Source organism: Natrix helvetica (assembly GCF_964273705.1).
Source record: "Natrix helvetica genome assembly, chromosome: 2".
Taxonomy (NCBI): Eukaryota; Metazoa; Chordata; class Lepidosauria; order Squamata; family Natricidae; genus Natrix; species Natrix helvetica.
In genome coordinates, this window is record NC_138552.1 from 243,522,945 (window position 1) to 243,547,490 (window position 24,546).

The 24,546-nt window shown below is 38.1% G+C and overlaps 1 protein-coding gene across 1 annotated transcript in view; it reads left to right on the forward strand.

Moving 5' to 3' along the window:
- USH2A (usherin) overlaps positions 1–24,546 on the forward strand; it is a 507,951-nt gene that overhangs the window by 253,760 nt on the left and 229,645 nt on the right. The window contains exons 33-35 of the mRNA XM_081943929.1: positions 4,006–4,225; positions 4,870–5,041; positions 10,018–10,165. Of these exons, the coding sequence (XP_081800055.1) occupies positions 4,006–4,225; positions 4,870–5,041; positions 10,018–10,165 (540 nt within the window). The remainder of the gene's footprint in view (positions 1–4,005; positions 4,226–4,869; positions 5,042–10,017; positions 10,166–24,546) is intronic.

The window sequence follows — 24,546 nt, forward strand, 5'->3', positions numbered from 1 at the left end:
GAGGGTAGAACAAGAAGCAATGGGTGGAAACTAATCAAGGAGTGAAGCAATTTAGAACTGAGGAGAAACTTCCTGACAGTTAGAACAATTAATCAGTGGAACAGCTTGCCTCCAGAAGTTGTGAATGCCCCAACACTGGAAGTCTTTAAGAAGATGTTGGATAGCCATCTGTCTGAAACGATATAGGGTTTCCTGCCTAGGCAGGGGGTTGGACTAGAAGACCTCCAATGTCCCTTCCAACTCTACTATTGTATTGTATTGTATTGAATTCTAGGTGGGCTGGACTTAGCTCTCTTGCAGGCATTCAGGGACTCATGACTTATGACATGTTTGACCCCTCCCTCAGACTCAGCCTGGTTATCTTCTATGCATTTACCTCTTAAGCTGTGTAGATCAATTTTAAACCATTCGGAAAAGGTTTTTTTTTTTAAATTTGTTTTGGGATGAGGGGAAAGTTGTCACCAATATAGATACTCATTTTTGTCAAATTCAAGTGAGGGAGTAGATGTTATCTATCAATATTAATTGCCGCAAAAGAGCAAGATAACTGAGACTTCATCTAGATAAGATGGAGATACTGTTGGTAGATGTCTTGTCTACTCAGCAGACTGAGAAGACAAGGCACCTTAGAAATTCCTTCAGTGGATTAATTCATGAGATTGTAAATGTTCTTTTGGATACAATATTTTTAAGAACCCTCATATGAAACAAAGCTTTTTTTATCACCTTCAATTGAAATATTAATTAGGATCATATAGGTTTTGACCATAGCAATCTACATTTTTTTATAATCCAGTTAGCCACTATTGAAATGTATTGTCTACCCTTCCCATTGAGTAAGCCTGTGAGGGGATGCTATGAGTCCCCTACCGTATATAATAGGAGCAAAATTACAGGAGGAGAAGGAATGAATACAGAACAACTATCTGTGGGAATCCCTTCCATTTAGAATCTATTGCTCTTGAAATTCATAGATTCCTCACACTTCTGTCAGAAATAACTTAAAAAGCACTCACGTGTCTTATAGGGAATTTGGAGTATAGAAGTATAGTACATTTTTTTTTACCCCGTAAAGTTGCTTTCTGTTAATTATGTTATATTAATATGAATATATTTATTGTTTCCTTATTGCAAATTGTCTGGAATTTGGGGATTGGTTTTACATTTAGTCATAAATTGTATGTAGTGATGCCGCCTCTAAAAAATAGGCCAGAAATTAGCTGATCAAAGGTAAACCAGAGGAGCATTGACAGGAAATATATAGTTGTTCATATTATGACAGTCCTTTCTGATTTCAGTTCCAATTCATTTCTGGGTCCAATTTGAAATGCAGCATTAACTTTTAAATTCCTAAATGGTCTGGAGATCCAATGGCTATTAGCTCTATTATCCAAAACATTTTGTCAGCAAAGGTAGGAAAGGTTGTTGGAAATGAGAACTATTTTAGAAGAACTTGCAGTTCCTTAAAAACTTCATAGGTAGGCCACCAATGCTTTTTTTGAATTCAGCTAGTACCATCATACTTCACTGCCATATGTAGCATCCATTACATCTTAACATTTAAGTGAATGTAAACTTTTCAAATTTAGTGATAGATATGGTTGTAAAGAAGTAAATAGCAAAGGAAGTGTACAACCAAATCTTCAGTATGGACTAAAGCCTGAAACACGTCATCATATTAAATTGTTTAGAGAGAATGAGCTATGCTATTGATAAATATGATACCTTGCAGATTAAAAAGGGCAGTGACTGGATTTTAATTTACTAATGTGGGTGTGAGTAATAACATAATAAAATATTCAATTTCTGTAGAAAGTTAAAAGGAAATCATTGTCTGTTTATTGGTTCACTTTGTAAATTGAAATCAATGAAATTTCTCCAAGAAAGGCATAAAATCAATTGTTAAATAGCATATAACTTGTGATCTTCAGAGTAAATTGTAGTTTATTTGACATGAATCCATGAGACTTCCACCTCCCGACTTGCCTTTCTTTTCAAGGCAACTCCAGATATTTTTTGCTGAACCATTTCTAATGCATCGTAGAATGATCTGTTTTTCATGTCCACGACTGCCTGCATTTGCTCTTATGCAAATAATCCAATCAAGCAAATGGAAAACAAGAAGCCATAATCAGGAGGGCTTGACAAACAGTAACCTTAGAGTTTTAGGGGAGAGACCAGGATTTAGATTTATGTTTCTACCTGCATCTGTTGAAGCAATTGATCCATTATGAAGCACTTGAATAGGTCAATTTCCGACAAGCGGTATAAATTGGATCAGATGTGGCAAGTAATTGATGTTGGTTTGATTTAAATGTGTGGTTCGCGTAGTTCATTGCTGGTAGAAATCAACCAGGGCTGTTGAAACTTGTTAACATCTCTGTCCCATGTTTTCGTAGTTTATTTATCATGTTATATTTGGAGGGGGGAGTGGAATTGGTTAATTTATTTGGTATCTAAAGATAAGGATCTCATTTTGATCTTGCTTTTATTTTAAATGAACAGTTGAAGTGGCAGTAAGCTGTTGTTTTTGATATTGTTATTAAGTTTGTGATGCATTATGAATAGAAACAAGAGTCAGACACTACTACTAAGAAGGAACTACTCTGATTCCCAATTTTAAATATTATCATCATCACCTCTAAAACTAATTGGGAAAAATAGCAATTGATGATTGGGCAGGGGAGATGGTAAATGTAAAACAGGAGAGGTTGGTCTGCCATTCCCACCCTGAACATCCTAGAGGGAAATTATGAAAAAATTCAGCTCCGACCTTCCAAATGCCCCTATATCACCAAATTATACATTGAACTCTCTACGTTGTGGTGCACAACCCTTCAAAATTTATAAATTGATAAATTTCCTATTAAGTATCTTCAAAACAATGCTGGGGAAAATCTCTGCCTGAAAGTCTTGGTGTGTCTTCTCTTCCATGATATCAAGTACACTGCTGTTCTGACCCCCCCACCAACATACACACACACACTCCGAGCCACAGATAAGGTACCAGATTTATTTACAGACAGACAGGTCCTTGGGAGCAATCCAACACAAATAAGTCTTCATAACAACTCGGCACTGATAGCACTGGCAGCAATTGAGCCTGCCATGCTCACAAGACTAATTATCATCAGCTGAGAGCAATTACCTCCTGTAACTGCGCGATTGCTCCTGATGCCTGTTAGCACGCTGGTAACGAGCATCTAACAACTCACTGCTGATGTCTGACTCACTGTTCCTTGCCTCCTTCCCACTGCTCCAAGGCAGGACATCAGGAGCACCCTCCCTTTGGGTTTCACCACTGCTCCATGCCTCAGGCGCCTCCTGGTGGCCAACTAGCCTGTCTATGATCCCTGCTCGGAGTCAGAACCCTGTCCAGGGTCCTCCACATCCTCAAGAGCCCACTCATAGGGACCCTCGTGGTTGGAGTCTGGTGGCAGCTCCAACGGCTCCTGCTGGGCCACAACACACTGCCAAGACTACGGGCAATTGATTAGGGTCTAATCAATTTACATGAGCAAAGAACCAATCAAGAATCCCTACCACTAAAGCTACCAATCAGAATCAGGCACAAAGAGCCAGTGAAAGACCAACCCTTACCAACCTGCACCAATCAGAAACCAGTTTGTTTAAAGATTAATTAGCATCAGAATACCTGGCTACAAAGACAGATGCCCTGTCTACTCAATTACCAGTTGAGCACAATGTATCTGAAGTTGCCAGCCAAATTGCCATGAAATCTATTGTCTAGGTCACTAAAACCTGAAGCCCAATGTTGTCCAAAATATAATTTTAGCTACATATTCTTGTTGTTAATTTGTATGGTTACATTTTCTATATTATATTTTTCACTATAATTGAGGAGCTATTTTTATGATTGGTAACTAATTGACATTTACAATGTCCTAATTTTTGGAAAAAAAATGTAGAGATGTGGCAGATAAATATTTGCTAATGCTTTATTAAATCCAATTAATATTCATGTCCATTGTCCCCTTTTTGTAGATTTGAAAGTTTTTACACCATACCAGTTTTTTATCTCTGCTTGCACAATGGCTGGCTGCAAAAACAGTACGCAGATCACAGTGCTTACAACGGAACTCCCACCAGTTCACGTGGATGTGCCAGATCTGATAATTTTGGATTCTAGAACACTAGAAGCACAGTTAAGTAAAATTCACCCTTTTTTCCTCAGGAGTGCTGGAGTGGGACAATCTTGGCAAATGTAATAGCTCTACTCTTGAGTTCTTATTCTGGGCACTACAATTAACTATGTCTAATTCTGGGTTCCATTGTTCAAAAGATCAGTGCCAAATTGGAGCAAATTCAAAAAAGATGCCAAGATGGTGAAGAGTCTGGAAACGGTTAAAGGTTAAAGAATGTAAGCCCAGGTCCCTTTTCTACCTGTGGCATGTATAGTATCAATTTATGCAAGAATCCTAGTGAATTAAATCACAAATACGTTTTGTGACACACATTTCCTATAATTAAATGCACAGAAATGATTAGTAATAGTATAGTGGCTCTGTAAATTTTTGATTACCATTTGCCAAGTTAATTTCCATTAGTCTTTATGTAATCAGTATAACCTACATATTGCCACAACCACAGTGCAAATAATAATACAGGAAGAAGTCTTTGTGATATGATCAAAGTATAATTTTCACTCTAAACACAATATCAAAATAATTTGGGCCCTTGCTACAAATTTGATATTTAAAAGTTTTCTATGTTGCTTTATTTGTTCTTCAGTACTTGCCTCAAATTGCTTGATGTCTACATTAGGTTTCACTCTCTAAGTAAACATTATATATTCCCCCACTGCCCCCTTTAATTGATGTATAATTATAAGTTGCTTTTTTTTTGCAGGTGGGATATTCCAAAGGAAGTAAATGGAACAGTATGCAGGTATATCCTGTACATTGCCAAGAAAGAGAAAAACTCTATAGTTTGGGATGCAATTTATAACTCTACAGATCTTTTTCAGAACTATACTATACAAGACCTTTCCCCTGGTACTGAATACTTCATCAAGTTAGCAGTAAGTTGGGGAAAGTAATAAATGTGACAGCTGAGCAAATGATAGCTTCCATATGTGTTATCTATATTTTATTTTATCTGTTGTGATGGAAGTCAAACTGGCTAAGTTTTCATGGAGCACATTAAAGGAAAAGAATAAATTGAATGTTTGTTTCAAAATAGGTGTGGGGAAAATCAAGTTTTCTATGACCCAAAACAAATTGGATCAGAGAGACAGAAAAGATTTGGCAATTCACTGCATGAGAATCTTAGTGGGAACAAGCAGATCTGGAAAAAAATGACCTCATTTTACTTCTTTAGTCAATTGGGTATTCCAGACTGGTTATTAGTAAACAAAATGTAGATTTGTATCCTGTTTTTCATTCAAGACCTCAAGGTCTTGAATCTCTGATTTCCATTTACATCTCTGATTTCAAAGTAGCAACACTGTGAGATAGTTGGACTGAGAGAGAATGACTGGCCTAAAGTTGCTCAAAATCTTTTGTGATTGAAGATGGGCTAAAATCTGGCTCCCCCTTTTCTTGTCCAATATCTTTTTTCTATTATTCCATTCTGGTTCTTTTTTCCCCCAATAAAAATAATTTAAAATGTTTTGAACTCATTTAGGAGATTAAGGTAAAGATTCCCCTCACACATATGTACTAGTCGTTCCTGACTCTAGGAGGCAATCCTCATCTCCGTTTCCAAGCCGAAGAGCCAGCGCTGTCCAAAGACATCTCCGTGGTCATGTGGCCGGCATGACTAAACACCAAAGGTGCATGGAACACTGTTACCTTCTCACCAAAGGTGGTCCCTATTATTCTACTTGCATTTTGCATGCTTTTGAACTGCTTGTTTGGCAGAAGCTGAGACAAGTAACGGGAGCTCACTCCATTACACAGCTCTAGGGATTTGAACCACCAAACTGCTGACCTTTCTGATCAACAAGCTCAGTGTCTTAGTCACTGAGTCACTGTATCCCCCATTGGGGACTTTTTAGGGGATTATATTCATGTATAACATTCAGGGAAATGTTCAAGATGTCACCAATCTTTTTTTATATGCAAATATCATAGTGCTCTTACCCTAAAAGTTTAGCTCTTTCACAGTTGTTCATACACTATTGCAACTCTTACAGACAAATTGTAATTTGCAAGTTTCCTAAAAAAAAAAGCTATTTTTCAGTTGTTCTACTTTCTTGTCTTCAGAAATAATCTTGCCTTCTATTTCATCGTTCAGAATCAATTTCCAGTTTACTCTTACTAAGGCGCCAAGGGACCAAAGCTCTTCAGAAATGCAGTATTTTCTAAAGTTCTTAGGTCCAAGAACTCTGGAAGTTTATCTTTCAAGGTCCTGCAGCCTATTTGGTGCTGCTATTACCACTTTCTTGTACAAAGAATAGGAAAAGATTCCTAAGATCAATTGCCATGTAGGTCTGGAGAAAGGAATGGGTTGATAGAAGAGCAGGGTTGGGGCACCTGAAAGCTTTGTGTATCTTCAGCCAGGTCAGGGTTGATGAGAATTGTAGCTCAACGATTAGAGGATCATACTGTAGGTTCTAAGTTTCAAGATAGAAAATTCCCAGTAAGATTTGGGAGAGAAAGATTTGTGATATTTATGAACATACTCACATACTCATTAAAGTGATAATAATTGTTCCTTATATCAAGGAAGATGATAATTCTCATCCCCCCCCCCCCCGCTCTCGCTCTCTCCTGGTTCTCTGTAGCAACTTACAATGGTGAAACTAGAAGGAAAAAATTATTTATTGCAAACTACAAACACTTAAAAATGTCTTTTAAATGTCATTGCTATTATTTTGTGCAGTCATTTCCTTTTGCTTTTTGATTAAAGAACAGTTTAAGTTCCATGATACAACTGAAAATATCTTGAATATAAACATGAGATTGTCCCTGTTTGTTTTAAACACTCTCATCATTTTATAGGAATACCTATATAAGGACATTTGCTTTCATAAATGCCATAGAAAATATTCTGCTCTTGATTATGAATACATTTACATTTATGTGTAGACACTCTGTATGCATTCATTTTGCTCAACATGCTCTTGAATGCTCTAAATATTGTACCAGATTATGCCACAAGAAAATAATCTACCTTCCAAAAATAATAAGGCTTTGATTCAAAGTCCAACTGAACAAAGACCTTCGAATTAATTGTGACTTGAAATCCACAATGATAAAATCTGGCCTTTATCTATTTTAGCATAGTTAATTGTAACAGTTAATTCAATTTTTACATACCACCCATTCCTATCCTTGACTTTAAGCAGCTTACAAATATTCATAAGAATACAAATTGTTATTCCTTTTTAGGTTCCTAACCAAGGGATGTTAGGGACAAGGGAAGAATTTCAGTGCAATAATGATGGGACAGGAATGGTAGGCACAGTGGTGCGCTTATGCATGCCCCCTTAGGGACCTCTTAAAAAACGCATAAAGGCCACGGTAGACAGCTTAAGGTAAAAGGTATGGGGGTTAGAGGAACTAACAAAAGAATCAGGTAGGGTGTGCCACACATTTACTATTCTGTTGCTGAAATCATTTTTCCTGCAATCAAGGTTAGATTTATAAAGTGTTCAAATTTAGTGGCAAAGACCAAAGTCAATAGTTTGGAGGGTGTTTTTTTTTTCCCCCTGTCAGCAGATTGAGTATAGTTGCCAACATACCAAATTCAAATTTCGCTCTGTGAGGTAAGGCTTGCCGAAATCTTGTTTGTAGATGCTGAAGAGCTGCTGAGACTTGCATTGTTCCCCGCTTGATTCTTCCAAGATACGTTAGCAAAGGCAGATGGGGGTGGTGGGTTACCTTGCATGTTAAAATGGAAGGAAGCCGTGCACACAGAGAGAGACCAGTTATCTAAATCTACCTAAAAAGAAATATAAAATGATAACAATGTACCAAGGTAGCAATCCTGAATCTATTTATTTAGGAGTGGGTCCCGTTGAACTAGTGGGACTTGCAGAATAGGCAGGTACATTTATTGAAACAATTTTTCTCCACTCTTCAACTGTAAAGGTTCCAGAAGGGGAATAACAATAATGATTATCTTTGATCTTCAGCCTACAGTCTTAAAGACACAATTCCAACAAGAAAAGGAAAATCAGTGGATGTTGGGTAAGGGGGAATCAAATTAACATACTTCTGAAATGGTACAGAGTTTCCTGCCTAAGCAGGGGGTTGGACTAGAAGACCTCCAAGATCCCTTCCAACGCTGTTATTCTACTTCTACATACTTCAAAGTTATTGGGTTCTTGGTGCTCCCTGAGCTGCTTGTTCTTCTTGCAGATGTTTCATAATCAGGTTATGTGATAAGGTCAGCTCAGAGAACACCAGGAATCCAACAATTGAAGTCTTGAGCTACATATATTCTTCACTATTTTAATTTTAAGTCAATGTCAGACAAAGGAGAGAAGATGATAGAGCTGGTCTTTCAGCAAAAAGGATCCATAGGGTCCAATCCCCTTTCCCCACAATCCGAGGAAAACATATAGAATTTTGCTTTTAGACAACTTCAGTTGTAGATGCTATAGTTTCCTCTCTAATATCAAACAGCATACTCTTAGAGCAGGGGTCCCCAAACTTGGCAACTTTAAGACTTGTGGACTTCAACTCCCAGAATTCTCCAGCCAGCAGAAAAAGTATTTTAATAAAATGAATGCAGTTATACAGCTGAAATATTATAATTACGGCAAATATAAAATACAGCAAATGTTACATTAAGAACTAAAAGATGTGGAAGGAAACGACTTTGAAAGGTAAAGTTAGCCTTGATTCCTGGAAGTTACATGGACATTTTCATATAGGGAGACTTGACACCAGTCTGGAAGTGGTTTGTCATTTTCTCCTTCGGGGTTGTTTTTTTGAACCTCTTAGTCTAGTTTAGAAGCTTGGGGTTTCCCAGTTGTCTTCCGTTCAAGTGATAAAAAAAATCTTGACCCTGCTTGCGTTTTCCAAGATCAGTCGAGATTGGCTAGGTGCTGCCACCTAGTGAGCTGAGTCAAGAAACATAAGTTTTAGTATCTTTCTGTTTCAGCTACTCTAAAGAAACCCAATAAAACAACCTCCCACCCCCATGGAGGAGGGGGGGGGGAAGACACCTAGAAACGTTTACATCTCTACCTATTCCATAAACAAATTTTAGTACCTCCAGTGTAATGGAAACACAAGAGTGTTAGAAAATGTTAAATAAGGAAAGACGTGTAGACAGTTACTAGATATTTCAGTTCTGACTGTTTGCATCTAAGAAACTGATCCTGTTCTACAGGAGTCTATGGAGATTCTCAGTCATCCAGGTCATTGTTGCCCCAAAGGTGCTTTTTCAGGAGGCAACTGGACTTCCTTGTTTTTCTTTAAAGACATTTCACTTCTCATCCAAGAAGCTTCTTCAGCTCTCTCTGGATGGTGGGGAATGGAATGATTCGTATTCGATCCTGCCCTACAGGACACTTTTTCATGCCAATGCCCTTTTCTTTTCTGTTTTGATTTCTGGATGGAGGTTGAGAGCAATGTTATCATCAGGGACCTCTTCGTTACAGTCATCTTTTCTGGAGGGCCCTGATCTTGGGAAAGACTCTTAAAATGATTTTAATTCCTCATAAACAAACACAGGACTGCATAAGGAAATAAAATGTGTTGCTTTGAGAACTAAACATATGAAGACCACTCTTAAGACAGAAACCAGGAGACTGATTTCTAGTCCTGCCTCAGGCATAAAAGCCAGCTGGGTAATCTTGTTCCAGTCACTCTCTCTCAGCCCAAACTACCTCACAGGGTGGTTGTTGTGTAGAAAATAGGAGGAGGAAGCAGTATTAGGTATATTCATCATCTTGAGTTATTTATAAAAATAAATGGAGGATAAAAAACAACCTTTTAAAAAAATGACTAGATTTCTTTACATTTCCTTTTTTGAATAGTATACACTGGAGATATATTTCATGTCAGGTTTTAGAATTGGTCTCTCTTTCTTTTTCCAAAGGCCTGCACTACAGGTGGATGTACAATCAGTGAAACTATTTCAGTAAAAACAATGAAAACTGGCCCAGAAGGAGTTCCAGCTCCTAAAGTCCAGTCTTATTCCTCTGACTCTTTTAACATTTCATGGACTAAGCCAGAGTACATGAATGGTGAGTGAACTGTTTTAGCCTCAAGTTAAAAAGATGATTAGTAAAGGTAAATTAATATTCTAAATGGCAGCTTCTATGTGGTGCTTAATTTTTAATGATCATTTTAGCACGTAAAATACAGCGATGGTATCATTGTCTACAGCTTGGAGATCGAAGTTTTCAGTCCTGCTTTGCTGTTTCAGTGGCTCAAAAGTGCTCCCTTTTGATGGTTCTAATGTATTACATTCTCTTATTTAATGCTTTATGGAACAATTGAACTGAAGGGTACTTTCTGAGATCTCTTTTAAGCATGTTAAAAGATGCCATTTTCTTTATGGCATCTTCTTAATTTTGATTTCTAAATACATCCAGCCATTGGTTTCATATCTGTATATTTTAAAATGCTTGTAAAGAGGTAAATAACAGACAAGGAATTATGAAGTTTTGACTATATACATATACATATGCATACACACATACACACACACCTGTAAAATTTCTATAGTGTCTTTACGTTTCTTATTGTATCAGAGTGCATCTGGTCTTGTCAGTTAAATTGTCAGAGACAGCCAACAGCTACTGAGTCTATCTGTATTATATATGCATGCTTCTACTTTAAAAATAACTGGATGGTTTAAAAATATCTGATTGAATGTCTAGTTTCCCAGCAATCAGCTGAATTCACAAGGCTTATAACAGAAAATGATACTAAGAAATTGCTCCAGTTGAGTATAAAATACCTTTAATAATGTATTTGGTAGCTTCGGAGAACTATAAATATCTACTGTAATCTGCAAGTTAATTTAAGTTTGAAAGTAGTCTGCCTTTTGCTTTGAAATGACATAGTGTCATTGATTATTTCAGAATAAATTGTAAGCAATTAGAAATTGTTACGAGACAAGTTTATTTGTCAGATGTGCATTGCACTGAGTTCAACATCACTGTATTTTATTGCTTTTTATGGAACATATTTTTTTCTATGGGAACAGTCTATTTGGCATTAGATGTTCAAGACAAATATGTACAGTAAGTAACAAAATAAAAAAAATGGATGATGGGATTATCAATGACTACAGTTCTTTATGGTGGAATCGCATTTCAAGAACCATAGGAAGCACATTCTAAATAGCAACTATCAGCATATCTCGTTTTATCTGCATTTTGCTTTATTGCACTTCGCAGATTTTGTGGATTTTTACAAGCCTCTCCATCAGTAAACTATTACAACTCACTGAAGCTCAGATGATGATTAGCATTTATAGCAATGGAGTACTTTAAATTAAAGTATGTACATTGTGTTTTGTAGATACAATGCTACTGTATGCTTAATAGAGTATGGTATAGTGTAAACATAACTTTGGCAAAATATATACATTGGGAAACCCAAAAAATCACGCTTTATTCGTTTTATTGCAATGGTTGCTTTGTTCTGGAACCAAATGTGCACTTTCTCTGAAGTATGCCTGTACATGAAAGTCATAGTAAAAAGAAATATACATCCTCCTACATTGATTTGGAGTATTTCTAAGGCAGGTGCTTGGCAAGTGTATGTCATACAGTAGGACCAGAGGTGGTATTCAGCAGGTTTTGACCAGTTCTGGAGAGCTGATAGCAAAAATTTTGAGTAGTTTGGAGAACCGATAAATACCACTTCTGACTTGCCCCAACCCCATCTATTGTCTGCCTCCTGAGTCCCAGCTGATCAGGAGAAAATGGGGATTTTGCAGTAACTTTCACCTGGAGTGGGGAGGGAATGGAGATTTTACAGTATCCTTCCCCTGCCATGCCCACCATGCCACACCCACAGAACTGGCAGTAAAAACTTTTGAATCCCACCACTGAGTAGGACCATCCAGATTAGCCTTTGCTAGGTTGAAATTGGTGTTATTTTATTCTCTTTATGTGGAGAGTTGGACAATTGAAACTAAGATCAGGCAGAACTGGACTGCTCCTCCTGTTCTTATCCATCTAATTATAATTGTTCTGATAACATTTTACAAAAGAATCCTGAAAATGTATCATAATCTGTAATGTGTCAATTTCGAAATATTTCATGGTAGGCTAACTGATGGATGAAATTGAGAATTTTAATTAAAATCTGTATTTTACATTGCAAATGATGACAGTGCAGATCTAAATATAACACTTAAATTCTTAAATTGCAAGGAACAAGAGCAACCATTGCAGCAGATTTTTTTTTTAAAAAAAAAGCTTGTAAGGACTAATGTAGGTAAGGCAGTAGTTTTCAGATTACACAGAACTATTATATACATTTAAAGCAGATCTCCTGCTTCTTTCTCAAGGCTGGGAAGAGAATAGTGATGACTAGAGCACGCAAGGTCATGAACAAAAAGCTCGAGACCCAACTGGGTTACCTATAGCACTAAGTACATAAATATCTCTGCTACAATGAACAGGCGAAGGAAATATGTACAATTTGAACCTTGGATCTGCTGAACAGATCCTAGATAGCTGAACAGTTTGCTTTCATGGATTTTCTTCACTATGAACAGCTTCTGTAATATCTGCAGCAAAACTCTTACTTATATAAGAGTTGTATATGTGTGTATATATGGCATTTATCTTTTGTATAATGAAACATTTTACATAGTGAAGACATGTCTGTGCTCATTAGGATACATCATAGGTCTAATACCTAGTAGATGTTTTTGTAGTGATCAGAAATGGCAATTTTTATCTTCAGATCCCAGTTTGTTGACATACGCTAATACCTTCAATTACAGCTAATTTTACAGAAATCTATTACGTAGCTGAAGCTCTTTCATAGGAGATTGCCACTAGGTTGTTCACCTGCATTAAATTACATCTTTTGATGAACCCCAGCTCAGCTATTTTGCAATGATTCAACATCATTTTTCATAGAATAAACAAAGATCAAAGGTTCTTGTCGTAGTCCATATATTAACTAGATATTTTATGACAATATGCAGATTTTGGAGAGAGTGTTTTACATTTGATTGTATTGCTTTCTTGAAATTGTTTGGTTTGCAACATTTTATACAATTTCCTCTAGTACTTAAAACGGATAGAAGAGGCTTCTGGGCAAGCCCAGCTTCTTTCTGAGCTAAATTCCATCACCTTGCAGCCATAACACCTCCTATTGTTGAATCAAAGATATGGTGTGAATTGCCTTGACAGAGCCTTTACATAGCTTCTTTCAATACTTGCACAACCACATTGTAGAGGGGAACCATAGCTGGTTCACAGAGGCCTAAAGCACATTGTCAAAATATCTGATATTTTCTGTTTGATTGCTAATTAAATGAATTCTTTGCTCCCATTTTTACCATTGCCACTTTTTGTCTGTTTTTATAATACTTTTATGCAGGGACGTGCAGTCAGGGGAGGCAGGGGAGGCAGAGCCTCACCTCTCTTCATGAAATAATAGTATATAATATTATATACTATATATATATTATAATATTATATATTATATATATATTATAATATTATATACATCTGTCCGGCCATGCCCGGGAGCTGCAGAGGCAGAAATGTTGTCGGCGCTGCCGGATGACGAAGGCACGAAAGCGACTGTGGAACGACGAGAACCTTCCTGCCTCTGCTGGATTTTGCGCGCTCCTTGCGACTGCAATATGCAGTCGCGAGGAGCGCGCAAAGTCCAACAGAGGCAGGAAGGTTCTCGTCATTCCCCAGTCGCTTTCGAGGACTGCGGAACACGAGCCAGCGGAGCACGCTCAGGAAGGCGGGGAATGGGATCACGTGTGCTGGAGGCTGAGGCAGCCTGAGCCTCCAGCACACATGGTCCCATTCCCTGCCTTCCTGATGACGTCACCAGCCTCACCAGCCATAAACCTCACCGCACGTCACTGCTTTTATGTGTGTGGGTATATGTGCATGTATCTGCACACTCCATCTATTTGAGAAGTAGATTGTAAATATGAGCCAGCAGTGTGCAGCAAGCAGGCAAAAAAAAGCCAATGCAATCCTAGGCTGTATTAACGAAGGGACATAATTAAAATCACATGAAGTGTTAGTACCACTTTATAAAGCCTTAGTAAGGCCACACTTAGAATATTGCATCCAGTTTTGGTCACCATATTATAAAAATAGATGGAAAGAGTGCAGAGAAAAACATCAAAGATGATTAGGGGGCTGGGGGTTAAAACACATGAAGAAAGGTTTCAGGAATTGGGTATGTCAGGGGTGTCCAAACTTGGGAACTTTAAGACTTGTGGACTTCAACTCCCAGAATTCCCCAGCCAGCCATGCTGGCTGGGGAATTCTGGGAGTTGAAGTCCACAAGTCTTAAAGTTCCCAAGTTTGGACACCCCTGGTGTATGCCTAGTCTAGTGAAAACAAGGACTAGGGGTGACGTGAGAGCAGTGTCCCAGTATCTGAGGGGCTATCACAAAGAAGAAGGGGTCAACCTATTTTCCAAAGCACCAGTAGGCAAGAAAAGAAACAATGGGTGGAAACTAACCAAGGAGAGAAGCAACCTAGAACTAAGGAGAACTTTCCTCACAGTGGAATGGCTTGCCTTTAGAAGTTGAGGGTATTCCATAAAAGACTGGCCAGCCACTTGTCTGGAATAATACAAGGTATCTTGCTTGAGCAGGAGATTGGACTAGAAGATTTCTGAGGGTCCTTTCACCTCTATTATTCTGTTATTTTGTTAAGTGACTCATGAAAGCTTATCCCAGAGGTGAGTAACTTGCAGCCCAGGTGCATATGGCTATTAAGCTTTTATGATTGTGATTTTGTGATCTGTGTCATGTCAGAAAGCTCATTCCAACTACAATATAGGCCTTAAACTAAGTATAATAGAGATTTTAAAAACAAAGACTCGGCCAAGCCTATCCCATCCCAAACTTGCCCACTGGTACCAGCAGTTTACCGACTGCACTCCTAAATGATATTAACTGCAATGCTCTGCCACCCATCTTGGTTTCTGGAGTAATAGATCTATTAGTCTCTGAACTTCTTTAAGATCATTTGTGAATGAGACCTTTAGGAGAGCTGGGGTTTGTACTTGATACCATGTTAAGAGTAGCAAAGTAAAATTGAGCTCCAATTCAGAATAGCCTCATCTAGTTTAAATTAATTGCATATTTAAATTTCAGCCCTAAAACATGCTTAAAATTGGGAAAGTACTGTATAAAAAGTAGTGCATTTAATAACCAAAACTTAAATTTCAACTTATATCCAGGACATTCAAAGTTCCATTCCAGACAGTTCTGCTTGCATTTTAACTTCGACAAAGCCCTGTTAAATAATGATCCCCTTGGATATGCAGAATATCCAGTGGCTTTAGATATTAGGTTAAAGGAAGTGGAGGGTTAGGGGTCAGGAGACCAATTATTTGTTAATTACCATGTAATTTCAGTGAGAATGGCAATAGTATGGATTTGCTTTCTATCGCTAAGTACAAGGTAAATGTTGTATCCCTGGGGTCTTTGAAAAGTTGCTTATGCACAGATAGGGAAATAGGGAACAGTAACAGAAAGTACAGTCTTCTTCTGAAAAGCATTTAAACTGCAGCATCATAATGATTGTAGAATCCCTTTAAGCATCTCTGAGGACAAAACTTTGCCAAAAGAAATGCCAGAGATTCAATTTGGAATTAAAAATATTTGGCTATTACAACTTGTCTTATCCTAGCATTTGAGGGTATACTGATTATTTTGAGAAGATCATATTGTAACCAATCATTAGCTTACCAAAAAGACCAATTGGAAGTTTTGATCAAAAGATAACAGCAGCCAAAGGTGTTTGATTGGAAGACCTGAAGGACCGGGTAGAGGATATATTCTTTGACAGTTGGGAGCCACTTTTTTAAATTGACAATGAAAGTTATGATGAACAAGGAGATGGAATAAAATAACAGAGTTGGAAGGGCCTTGGAGGTCTTCTAGTCTAACCCCCTGCTTAGATAGGAAACCCTACACCACTTCAGACAAATGGTTATCCAACATCTTCTTAAAAACTCCAGTGTTGGAGCATTTTCAACTTCTGTAGGCAAGTTGTTCCACTGATTAATTGTTCTAACTGTCAGGAAATGTCTCCTTAGTTCTAAGTTGCTTCTCTCCTTGATTAGTTTCCACTCATTGCTTCTTGTCCTATCTTCAAGTGCTTTGGAGAATAGTTTGACCCCCTCTTCTTTGTGGCAGCCCCTGAGATATTGGAACCCTGCTATCATGTCTCTCCTAGTCCTTTTTTCATTAAACTAAACATACCCAGTTCCTGCAACCGTTCTTCATATGTTTTAGTCTCCAGTCCCCTAATCATCTTTGTTGCTCTTCTCTGCACTCTTTCTAGAGTCTCAACATCTGTTTTACATCGTGGCAACCAAAATTGCATGCAATATTCCAAGTGTGGTCTTACCAAGGCATTTTAAAGTGGTATTAACACTTCACGTGATCTTGATTCTATCCCTCTGTTTATGTAGCCTAGAACTGTGTTGGATTCTTTGGCAGCTGCTGCACACTGCTGGCTCATATTTAAATGGTTGTCCACTAGGACTCCAAGATCCCAAGATCATCACATATAGTATATAAGTTACCTTGCTCAATTACTACTATTGAGCAAGGTACCTTATATACTATATGTGATGATAGGTAGATTGTGAGATGACAGAGTGAAAGCTCTGAAAGGGAGAGGGTGTGGAAAAATGTGTCCCTGGTTATTTACAATTTATTAGTAAACTTTAATAACATGATTTTAAGATCTACAGTGTGAGAAAAGTAAAGATGGGACATCTCAGATTCCCTAATATGTTCCATCCAGTGGTGGGTTCTGGATTCCGTTCTAACCGGTATGGTTGGAACGGCCCCGGCATCACTCACATGCCCGCGCGCAGTGCACGCATGTGTCATACTTACCTGCGACGCTTTTTCAAGCCTCCACAATGCTCCAGCTGCTCAGCGGAGTGTCGCACAGGTGCCGTACGCGCCATGCGCATGCACAGAAGCACCAAATGCTTAAAGCACAGGTAAAATCTTTATTGTCATTGTACTTAAATACAACGAAATTGGTTGGTAAGGAGGGCGGGCGGGTGGGCCCTCTGGAGCACCATACCAGAACGGTATCCGATGCTCCGGGCAGCCCGTACCAGAGCATACCGCCTGCAACCTACCACTGGTTCCAGCTCTCCAATCATGCTGCAGACAAGTGGAAGTTTTAGAAATAGTTCATGGAATCTTTATGGAAGGTAGATAAGCTGTAGTAAAGGGAAGTAACAGAAACATTAGAAAGCCATAATAACTTTTTTTTTTGTTTTGAAGAGGAGATGAGTTTATTATGATAATATGAAGGTTGAAGGGCATATAAAAGGCATCAAAACTAGAAAACAAAATGAATCATAACCCTTCCAGAGTTTTGTTGCTGATTTGCAAAGGTAAAGTGAGATGCTTAACTTTGGAGAAATTGCTGACTTATTAATAAAGGATCAAATTGTCAGACAGATACTTTGTTGAAAAATGAGAGACATATTGCTAGAAATTAAAAACCTTTATTTTTGGTAGAAGCAATTGAAATATCTCTAGCCACAGGGATTATTTCTGAGTTGAATTTTGCAATTATAGGGTTGGATAAGAATAGCCAATTGAGATGGACTAAATATATAGAAATTGCAGTGAGGAAAATTTAATTCCAACTTTGTAGCTTTACTAAATGATATCCCATCCAAGATTCATTTAATAATTAAAGAGGCATAATCAATTAGCCTGGATAAATTAGCAGTGACTGCTTGAGGCTGACAATAATATCATCAAGACTGCAAAACTAGAGTTCAGTCCAAGAAGATGCAGTATAAATTATATTGGATTATCAGGTCCAATCAGCAGTCATGGTTGCCAAAAAGTTTTTACAATATTTTAAATCAAGGAAGGATTTCTGTTTGTCATATGTGTTCTTTCAGTATTTTAATGGAAAATACTTTTGTTACAAAACTCTTGGTGTTGAGACCTAAGCATAGCTGGTACAGTTTATATGGAAATATAGTTATTGAGTATGTTGAGAGCCGTTTCCCAGTAGACCACTATATAGGTGTTCAATTTATCACTGTAAGTGAACCTGGAAGTCAAAGCATTCATGTGCCATTTTTCAGGTTTTTTCACAATATTCATTAAGTGAACCCATGGTTATCAATCCTAATGCCACAGTTGTTAAGTGAATTCATTCATTTGATTATTTTGCCAGAAATCACGAAGCTGTCCTATGCAATATGTGGTTACATTACCATGGTGGGGGGGGGGGAAGTTGCCATAGGCGAGAGAGGGAAAACTGATGGAGCAGCATGGCAGCCACAACCAGAAGCACATTCCATGCACATATTTTTCAAGGCTGTATCCTGCAACTGCCGGAAGGGTGTGAACTCTGGGGTAGGGAGGGAAACAGGATCATATTTGGGCCATAAATTATGTGGGGTCAGAGCTGGCTTCACTTGGGTACATGCTGACATGTTGCTCATAACTGGATTTCTTTTGAAGCTTGGCTCAAGACTCATGATTTAATTAGAACATCCATTGGAACCGTGACATCAAGTATGTTTTACAGGGTATAAATTACAGGGTTGTTAAGCAAGGACTACTTGTACCCAGAATGTTCTTTTCCACTATATGGCACTCCTTCATCTTTGCCATTTAGTTTTTCATGCTGTAGGATCCTATTGCCAGAGGATCTTTAAATCAGAGACAGAATCCAGGTGTGGGATTTTGGAATAGCAGTTCCACTAAGGTACTAGCACCAGTGGATCTGGCTCATGAAATGTTTTACCCAATGCTTGCTCATGAAAAAGAACTCATGAGAGCAGTAATAACATTACAGAAAAAAGCCTACATTACTAGCATATAGTCTGAAAAGCAACTGATCTTTTTTGTTTGTTGGAGATTATATCATATCTGTGTATTTATTAATTTATTTTAAATATCAGGGCAGATAAGCAGAATGTCTTCTCCACTTTTTCTCTTTATGCAGTTTATTAGAAGCAAGGTTTTTTCTATTATTTAGTATTTAAATAATGTACTTTTATTTCATATATAATGAATGTCTATTAGCATTCATTGATATATCGGCATGTGGTGCATCTAAGACAACTATGATGAGCATTTTATTTTATTTTTAGTTGAACATTCTGCATCTTAATTACTGTACTTAGGTTCTTTTTTTTGGATTTCCAGCACTATTGAATTCCGACTTCTTATAAAACAATCAGTTAGAAACCACATCAGATACCACTGAGATGTCATTGGAGCCCAAGCAAACTGGATTTCTGAAAAGGTGACTCCTAAGCTATTAAGTGAGCTATAGAGGCAAAAATAAAAGAATATTGATAGCATTGGAAATCTGCTGGGCTTCAATTTGGAACAGTTTTTTGACGTCTCAAGTCTATTCTGACAGTAGAGAATGGGACATCAGGGCAGTACAAAATACATTTCCAGAGTACAAGTAGAAAACATGAAAGAAAAGTATGACATTTCATTACCCAAACTAGGCAACATCATCAGTGCTACACAGACTAGCACAGATATTACCTAATTTGGGCAATGAAATGTCTGCAAGAAAACAACCAAGCTCAGAGAGCATCAAGGACCGCTCATTTCAACCCCGAGCTCAAGCATGAGCTACAAATATTTTCCTTTAAAGAAAACTATGCTAAAGCACAAGACCCTAAAATTTAATTTAAACCATAAAACTATAAAATTCAAAGCTTGGAAGTATCTTTAGGATGTCTCTCCAGTCTGCTAACAATCAGAAAAAACTTTGCAAACTTTGCTTTGTATCAACTTTGGGTGGTAAACAGGGGTGGGTTTACTACCAGTTCACTCATGCACGCATGTGTGCTCGTGTGTGCATGTGCAGAAGCATCCAGGCGGGTGGGCAAAACCTGCCACCACTGCCACTACCGGTTTGCCCGATCCGGGGCGAACCGGCAGAAACTCATCTCTGGTAGTAAATCACTCTAGTAAGTAACACCTGAAGAACTGAAATCCATGATACTACCTAATACATAGAAAACAGTATCATTGCAATTAGAGCAGTTGATGGGGAGTTGGAATAAAATTCCGTTCAGGAGGACTATAACAGATACTGATAACACCTGAAAGTCCTTTTAGTTATTGGCGAGATGCTTCCCCCGCTCTCTTGTTTGTTTGTTTGTTTGTTTGTTTTATTGGATTTATATGCCGCCCTTCTCCCAAAGGACTCAGGGCGGCGTACAACATTAAAAAACACACATCCCAAAAGTTAAAAAGAAATTAAATACATATCCAAAAAACAAACCCAATTTATAGGACAATACATTTTAAAAATGAGATAAAAACTAACAGGTCAGGCCGGCTTGCTGGAAAAGCCAACTTTTTAGGGCGCGTCGGAAGGACAGGAGGTCAGGGATTATGCAAAGCTCCGGGGGCAGCTCATTCCAAAGGGAAGGCGTTCCCACAGAGAAGGCTCTCCCCTTGAGGGTTGCTAACCGACACTGTCTGGCCGACGGCACCCTGAAGAGGCCAACTCTGTGGGATCGTACTGGATGGTGGGAGGCTACTGGTGGCAGTAGGTGGTCTCGCAGGTATCCTGAGCCTAAGCCATGGAGCGCTTTAAAGGTCATAATTAATACCTTGAATCGCACCCGGAAAACAACTGGCAACCAGTGCAGGCCGTCTAATAGGGGTGTAACATGGGAGCACCTAGGTACCCCCACGACAACCCGCGCGGCCACATTCTGGACCAGCTGAAGCCTCCGGGTGCTCTTCAAGGGCAGCCCCATGTAGAGAGCATTGCAGTAGTCCAGGCGAGAAAGGACAAGGGCATAAGTGACTGTGCACAGAGCATCCCGATCCAGGAAGGGGCACAACTGACGTACCAGACGAACCTGGTAAAAGGCCACCCTGGTCACGGCCATCAGGTGTTCTTCTAAAGCCGCCTCTTCATTTTTTTTCCCAGCAGGAATATGTTTGCTGTTAACTTCCTGTCCTCTTGTTTCCTGGTTCTGGTTACGTTGTGCTAAAGGTTTGCCAGCGATGTGAAATTATTTGATTAGAATGAAGAAATAAGAGAAGGCATGGTAATATGATGGTAAAGCTCCTTTCAAAATGTGCTGGAAGGAATAGCCAGAAATAATATGGTAAAAGAGAAGAAGAGAATCAGGAAACTAATTGGAATGAAATGTTTTTGCCCTACAGCAGAATGTGTTAGATGCAGCATTTTCAAACACTGTTTCATGATATGGGAAACAATTCAGCTTATATTAAATATCAGAAGTTCATAGGTGTACAAAGGACAACTTTGGCATTGCAAAGCTGGATTATACCCTTCCCCCATGGCAATTTTCTTCTAGAATCAAACACGGTCCATTGTGGGAGAATCTAAAGTATTCCTGTCAGACATTACCTTACTTTGGGTAATTTTCAGCTATCTGAGACTATTTAGAAGCATTGTCCTGAGATGTTATTATATATCTTTTGAATTCTGTATTAGTACCTTTTTATACAGTATATTTCAAATTTTACATCCCAGTGGATAAAAACAATTCTACAGTTTTATTACAAGAGCAACAATTTATACAGCAGCTTGACACTGAAAGAATGCTTTCACATTAAGGTGGTTTAATTATGCCTGGAGAATAGAAAATCTTCATGTCAATTGCCAACCAAGGAAATTTCCCCAAGGTTTTTGATGGAACAAATATTAGCAATATAGTACATATCATAGGTGAAACAGAATTATATTAAAAGGAAATATACAAGTGGACAAACATGAAGAGAAAAAAAATGTCAGGAATTAGATTTGGGGCAAAAAGATAGTTATAAATTATATTTTATGTGGCATGTTAAAATACAACTATTTCCTTGCAGTGTGATCCCATCAAGACTTCAGGTTGGAGAAGGTCGCTTTAGAAACATCTCTACATGTGCCTTGTCACTTTTTAACTTTTGTGAGATGAGAAAAACTGAAATAATTTTACAGAAATTATTCTCTGAAGTATTTTTTTTAGAGATACAAAATAAAACGAGGAGAGGGGATGAGCAAAATACTTGCTTATCTGTGATGTCCTCTCATGACCACTATGTAATTGCCCATGTCCCACTCTCCATGCACTTTCCCAATTAATCAGTTACTTAAATATTGTACTGTGTATGCAACCAAGTGTTTCTACAAAAGGAACAGCAAAACCACATAGACTAGATATTAGCACACTGCTGAAACATTGTGAAGATTTAAAGCCATCATTTGTTACGGGAGCTCTTCTCCCAATCTATTGCCCACGGTGGTTGTAGGGGACAAAATGGAGAAACAGTTCTGCACATAGCTTTGGGAGAAAGTAACAAATTAAGACATATAACTGATAAATAGGTATCACGTTAAATGCTGAATTTGAATTAATCTCATTGCTTTTATTTTGAAGTAATATATTAGTTTTTCTATAGTCTAGCTATAGACAAATATACATCTAGCTGCCTGTCAGGTGTAGTGCAGATCAAATGGTCAGGAATAATTCTGGACACCTCTCCTGCAGGCCTGTTCAAAGAAAGGGCAGATGATCACTTGTTCAATAAACAAACAACAAATAATATTTCTGTGTGAAATAATAATGAAAACACCATCATTTATACAACAGATGTTCTTATTTATAATAAATTCAGCAACTACTGTTGCAATGAAAACCTACATGATTATTTCTGAATGGTTGCATTATGTTGAAAATACAATCCACTAGGTTTTTTTTCCTTCTGATTAGGATTTAAATATTTCCTTATTTTTTATCTACATGTGAGTTTTTATGCAGTATGATATTGTGAAACAGAATTACACTGAATTTTTCAATTCTGAGTCTATTCAAAAACACATTCTGTGAGAAACCTCCCACATATTTCCAGAATGTCTGAATCTGAAAACACACTTCCATGGATAAAAATCTAAATTTGGGCACATAGTGTCATCCCATTGAAATAAGTTCAGGAAACTCCACAATAGCTGCTGGAACTCTGTCTAAGTATACAATGACAACAGAATCTTGAAAGTCTGACAGAGGTTTTTTTCTTCTTCACTTCCCTTTTTCTTATACCATAGAGAGTCAAGGCAAGGTTCACTTGAGTTTGCTTTGAACACATTCTTCCCAGGATTAATTCCAGTTTCACAGTTATTGGTTTTATTGTTGGGGGCCACCTAGAGTTCTGCTTATGATGGGTGGCCATACAAAACTTTTAAATAAATAATAATAAATACATAAGTCCTTGATTTATGACCACAATTTGGAGCAGAATTTCTGTTGCTAAGCAAGATGGTTGTTTAGTTAGTTGTGATGAATTTTTCAACATTTTGCCATGGTTGTTAAACAAATCCCTGCAGCTGGGCAAATCATGTGATCATTAAGCAAAACCGGCTCCCCCATTAACTTTGCCTTTTGAATGCCAGGTGGAAGCATTGCAAATAGTGGTAAAATGACCTTGGGAACCTGCAAACGTTGCAAATACATAAAGGTAAAAGTTAAAGGTTCCTCTCGCAGATATGTGATAGTCGTTCCCAACTCTAGGGGGTGGTGCTCATCTTCATTTCAAAGCCGAAGAGCCAGCGCTGTCCTAAAGAATATCTGTGGTCATGTGGCCGGCATGACTAAACATCAAAGGGGCACGGAACGCTGTTACCTTCCCACCAAAGGTGGTTTCTATTTTCTACTTGCATTTTCACATGCTTTCAAACTGCTAAGTTGGCAGAAGCTAGGACAAGTAACGGGAGGTCACTCCATTATGTGGTGCTAGGAATTCGAACTGCTGAACTGCCAATCTTTCTGATCAACAAGTTAACATTTAGCCACTGAGCCACTGTGTCCTTTTTTGCAAATACATTACCAAGCACCTGAATTTTGATCACATGACCGTGAGGATTCCGTGAAAGAGGTCTGGCTGAAAGTCACTTTTTTCAGTACTATTGTAACTTTGAATAGACACTAAATGAATGGTTGTAAGTTGATGAATATATATATGCCTGGATGGTCTTCCGTAATGAGCCGAAGGACAGAAAGGGGGAGTAGTGAGCTCCCACCCATATTTGGGCATACAGGGGGTTGTAACACAAATACATACCTATTTCCCTGGCTCAGCTGATAAGGAGGAGAGCCTGTGGCTTAGTGGCTAACTGCCTAATATGTATTCAGCCCAGGTTCAAATCCCAGTAAGGGTATGGCTAGCTGATGAGAGCTCAATAGCTTGAAATAGATCTATACTAGTCTCCCTTTATTTATTTATCAGCACAAATATAACACAAACATAGCAAAGGCAACATTGAAAATAAAAATATGGTTTTCTGCCTGGATGGTCTTCTGTAATGAGCCGAAGAACAGAAAGAGGGAGTAGTGAGCTCCCTCCCATATTTTGGGCATACCAGGGGTTGTAACACAAATACATATACATACGTACGTACGT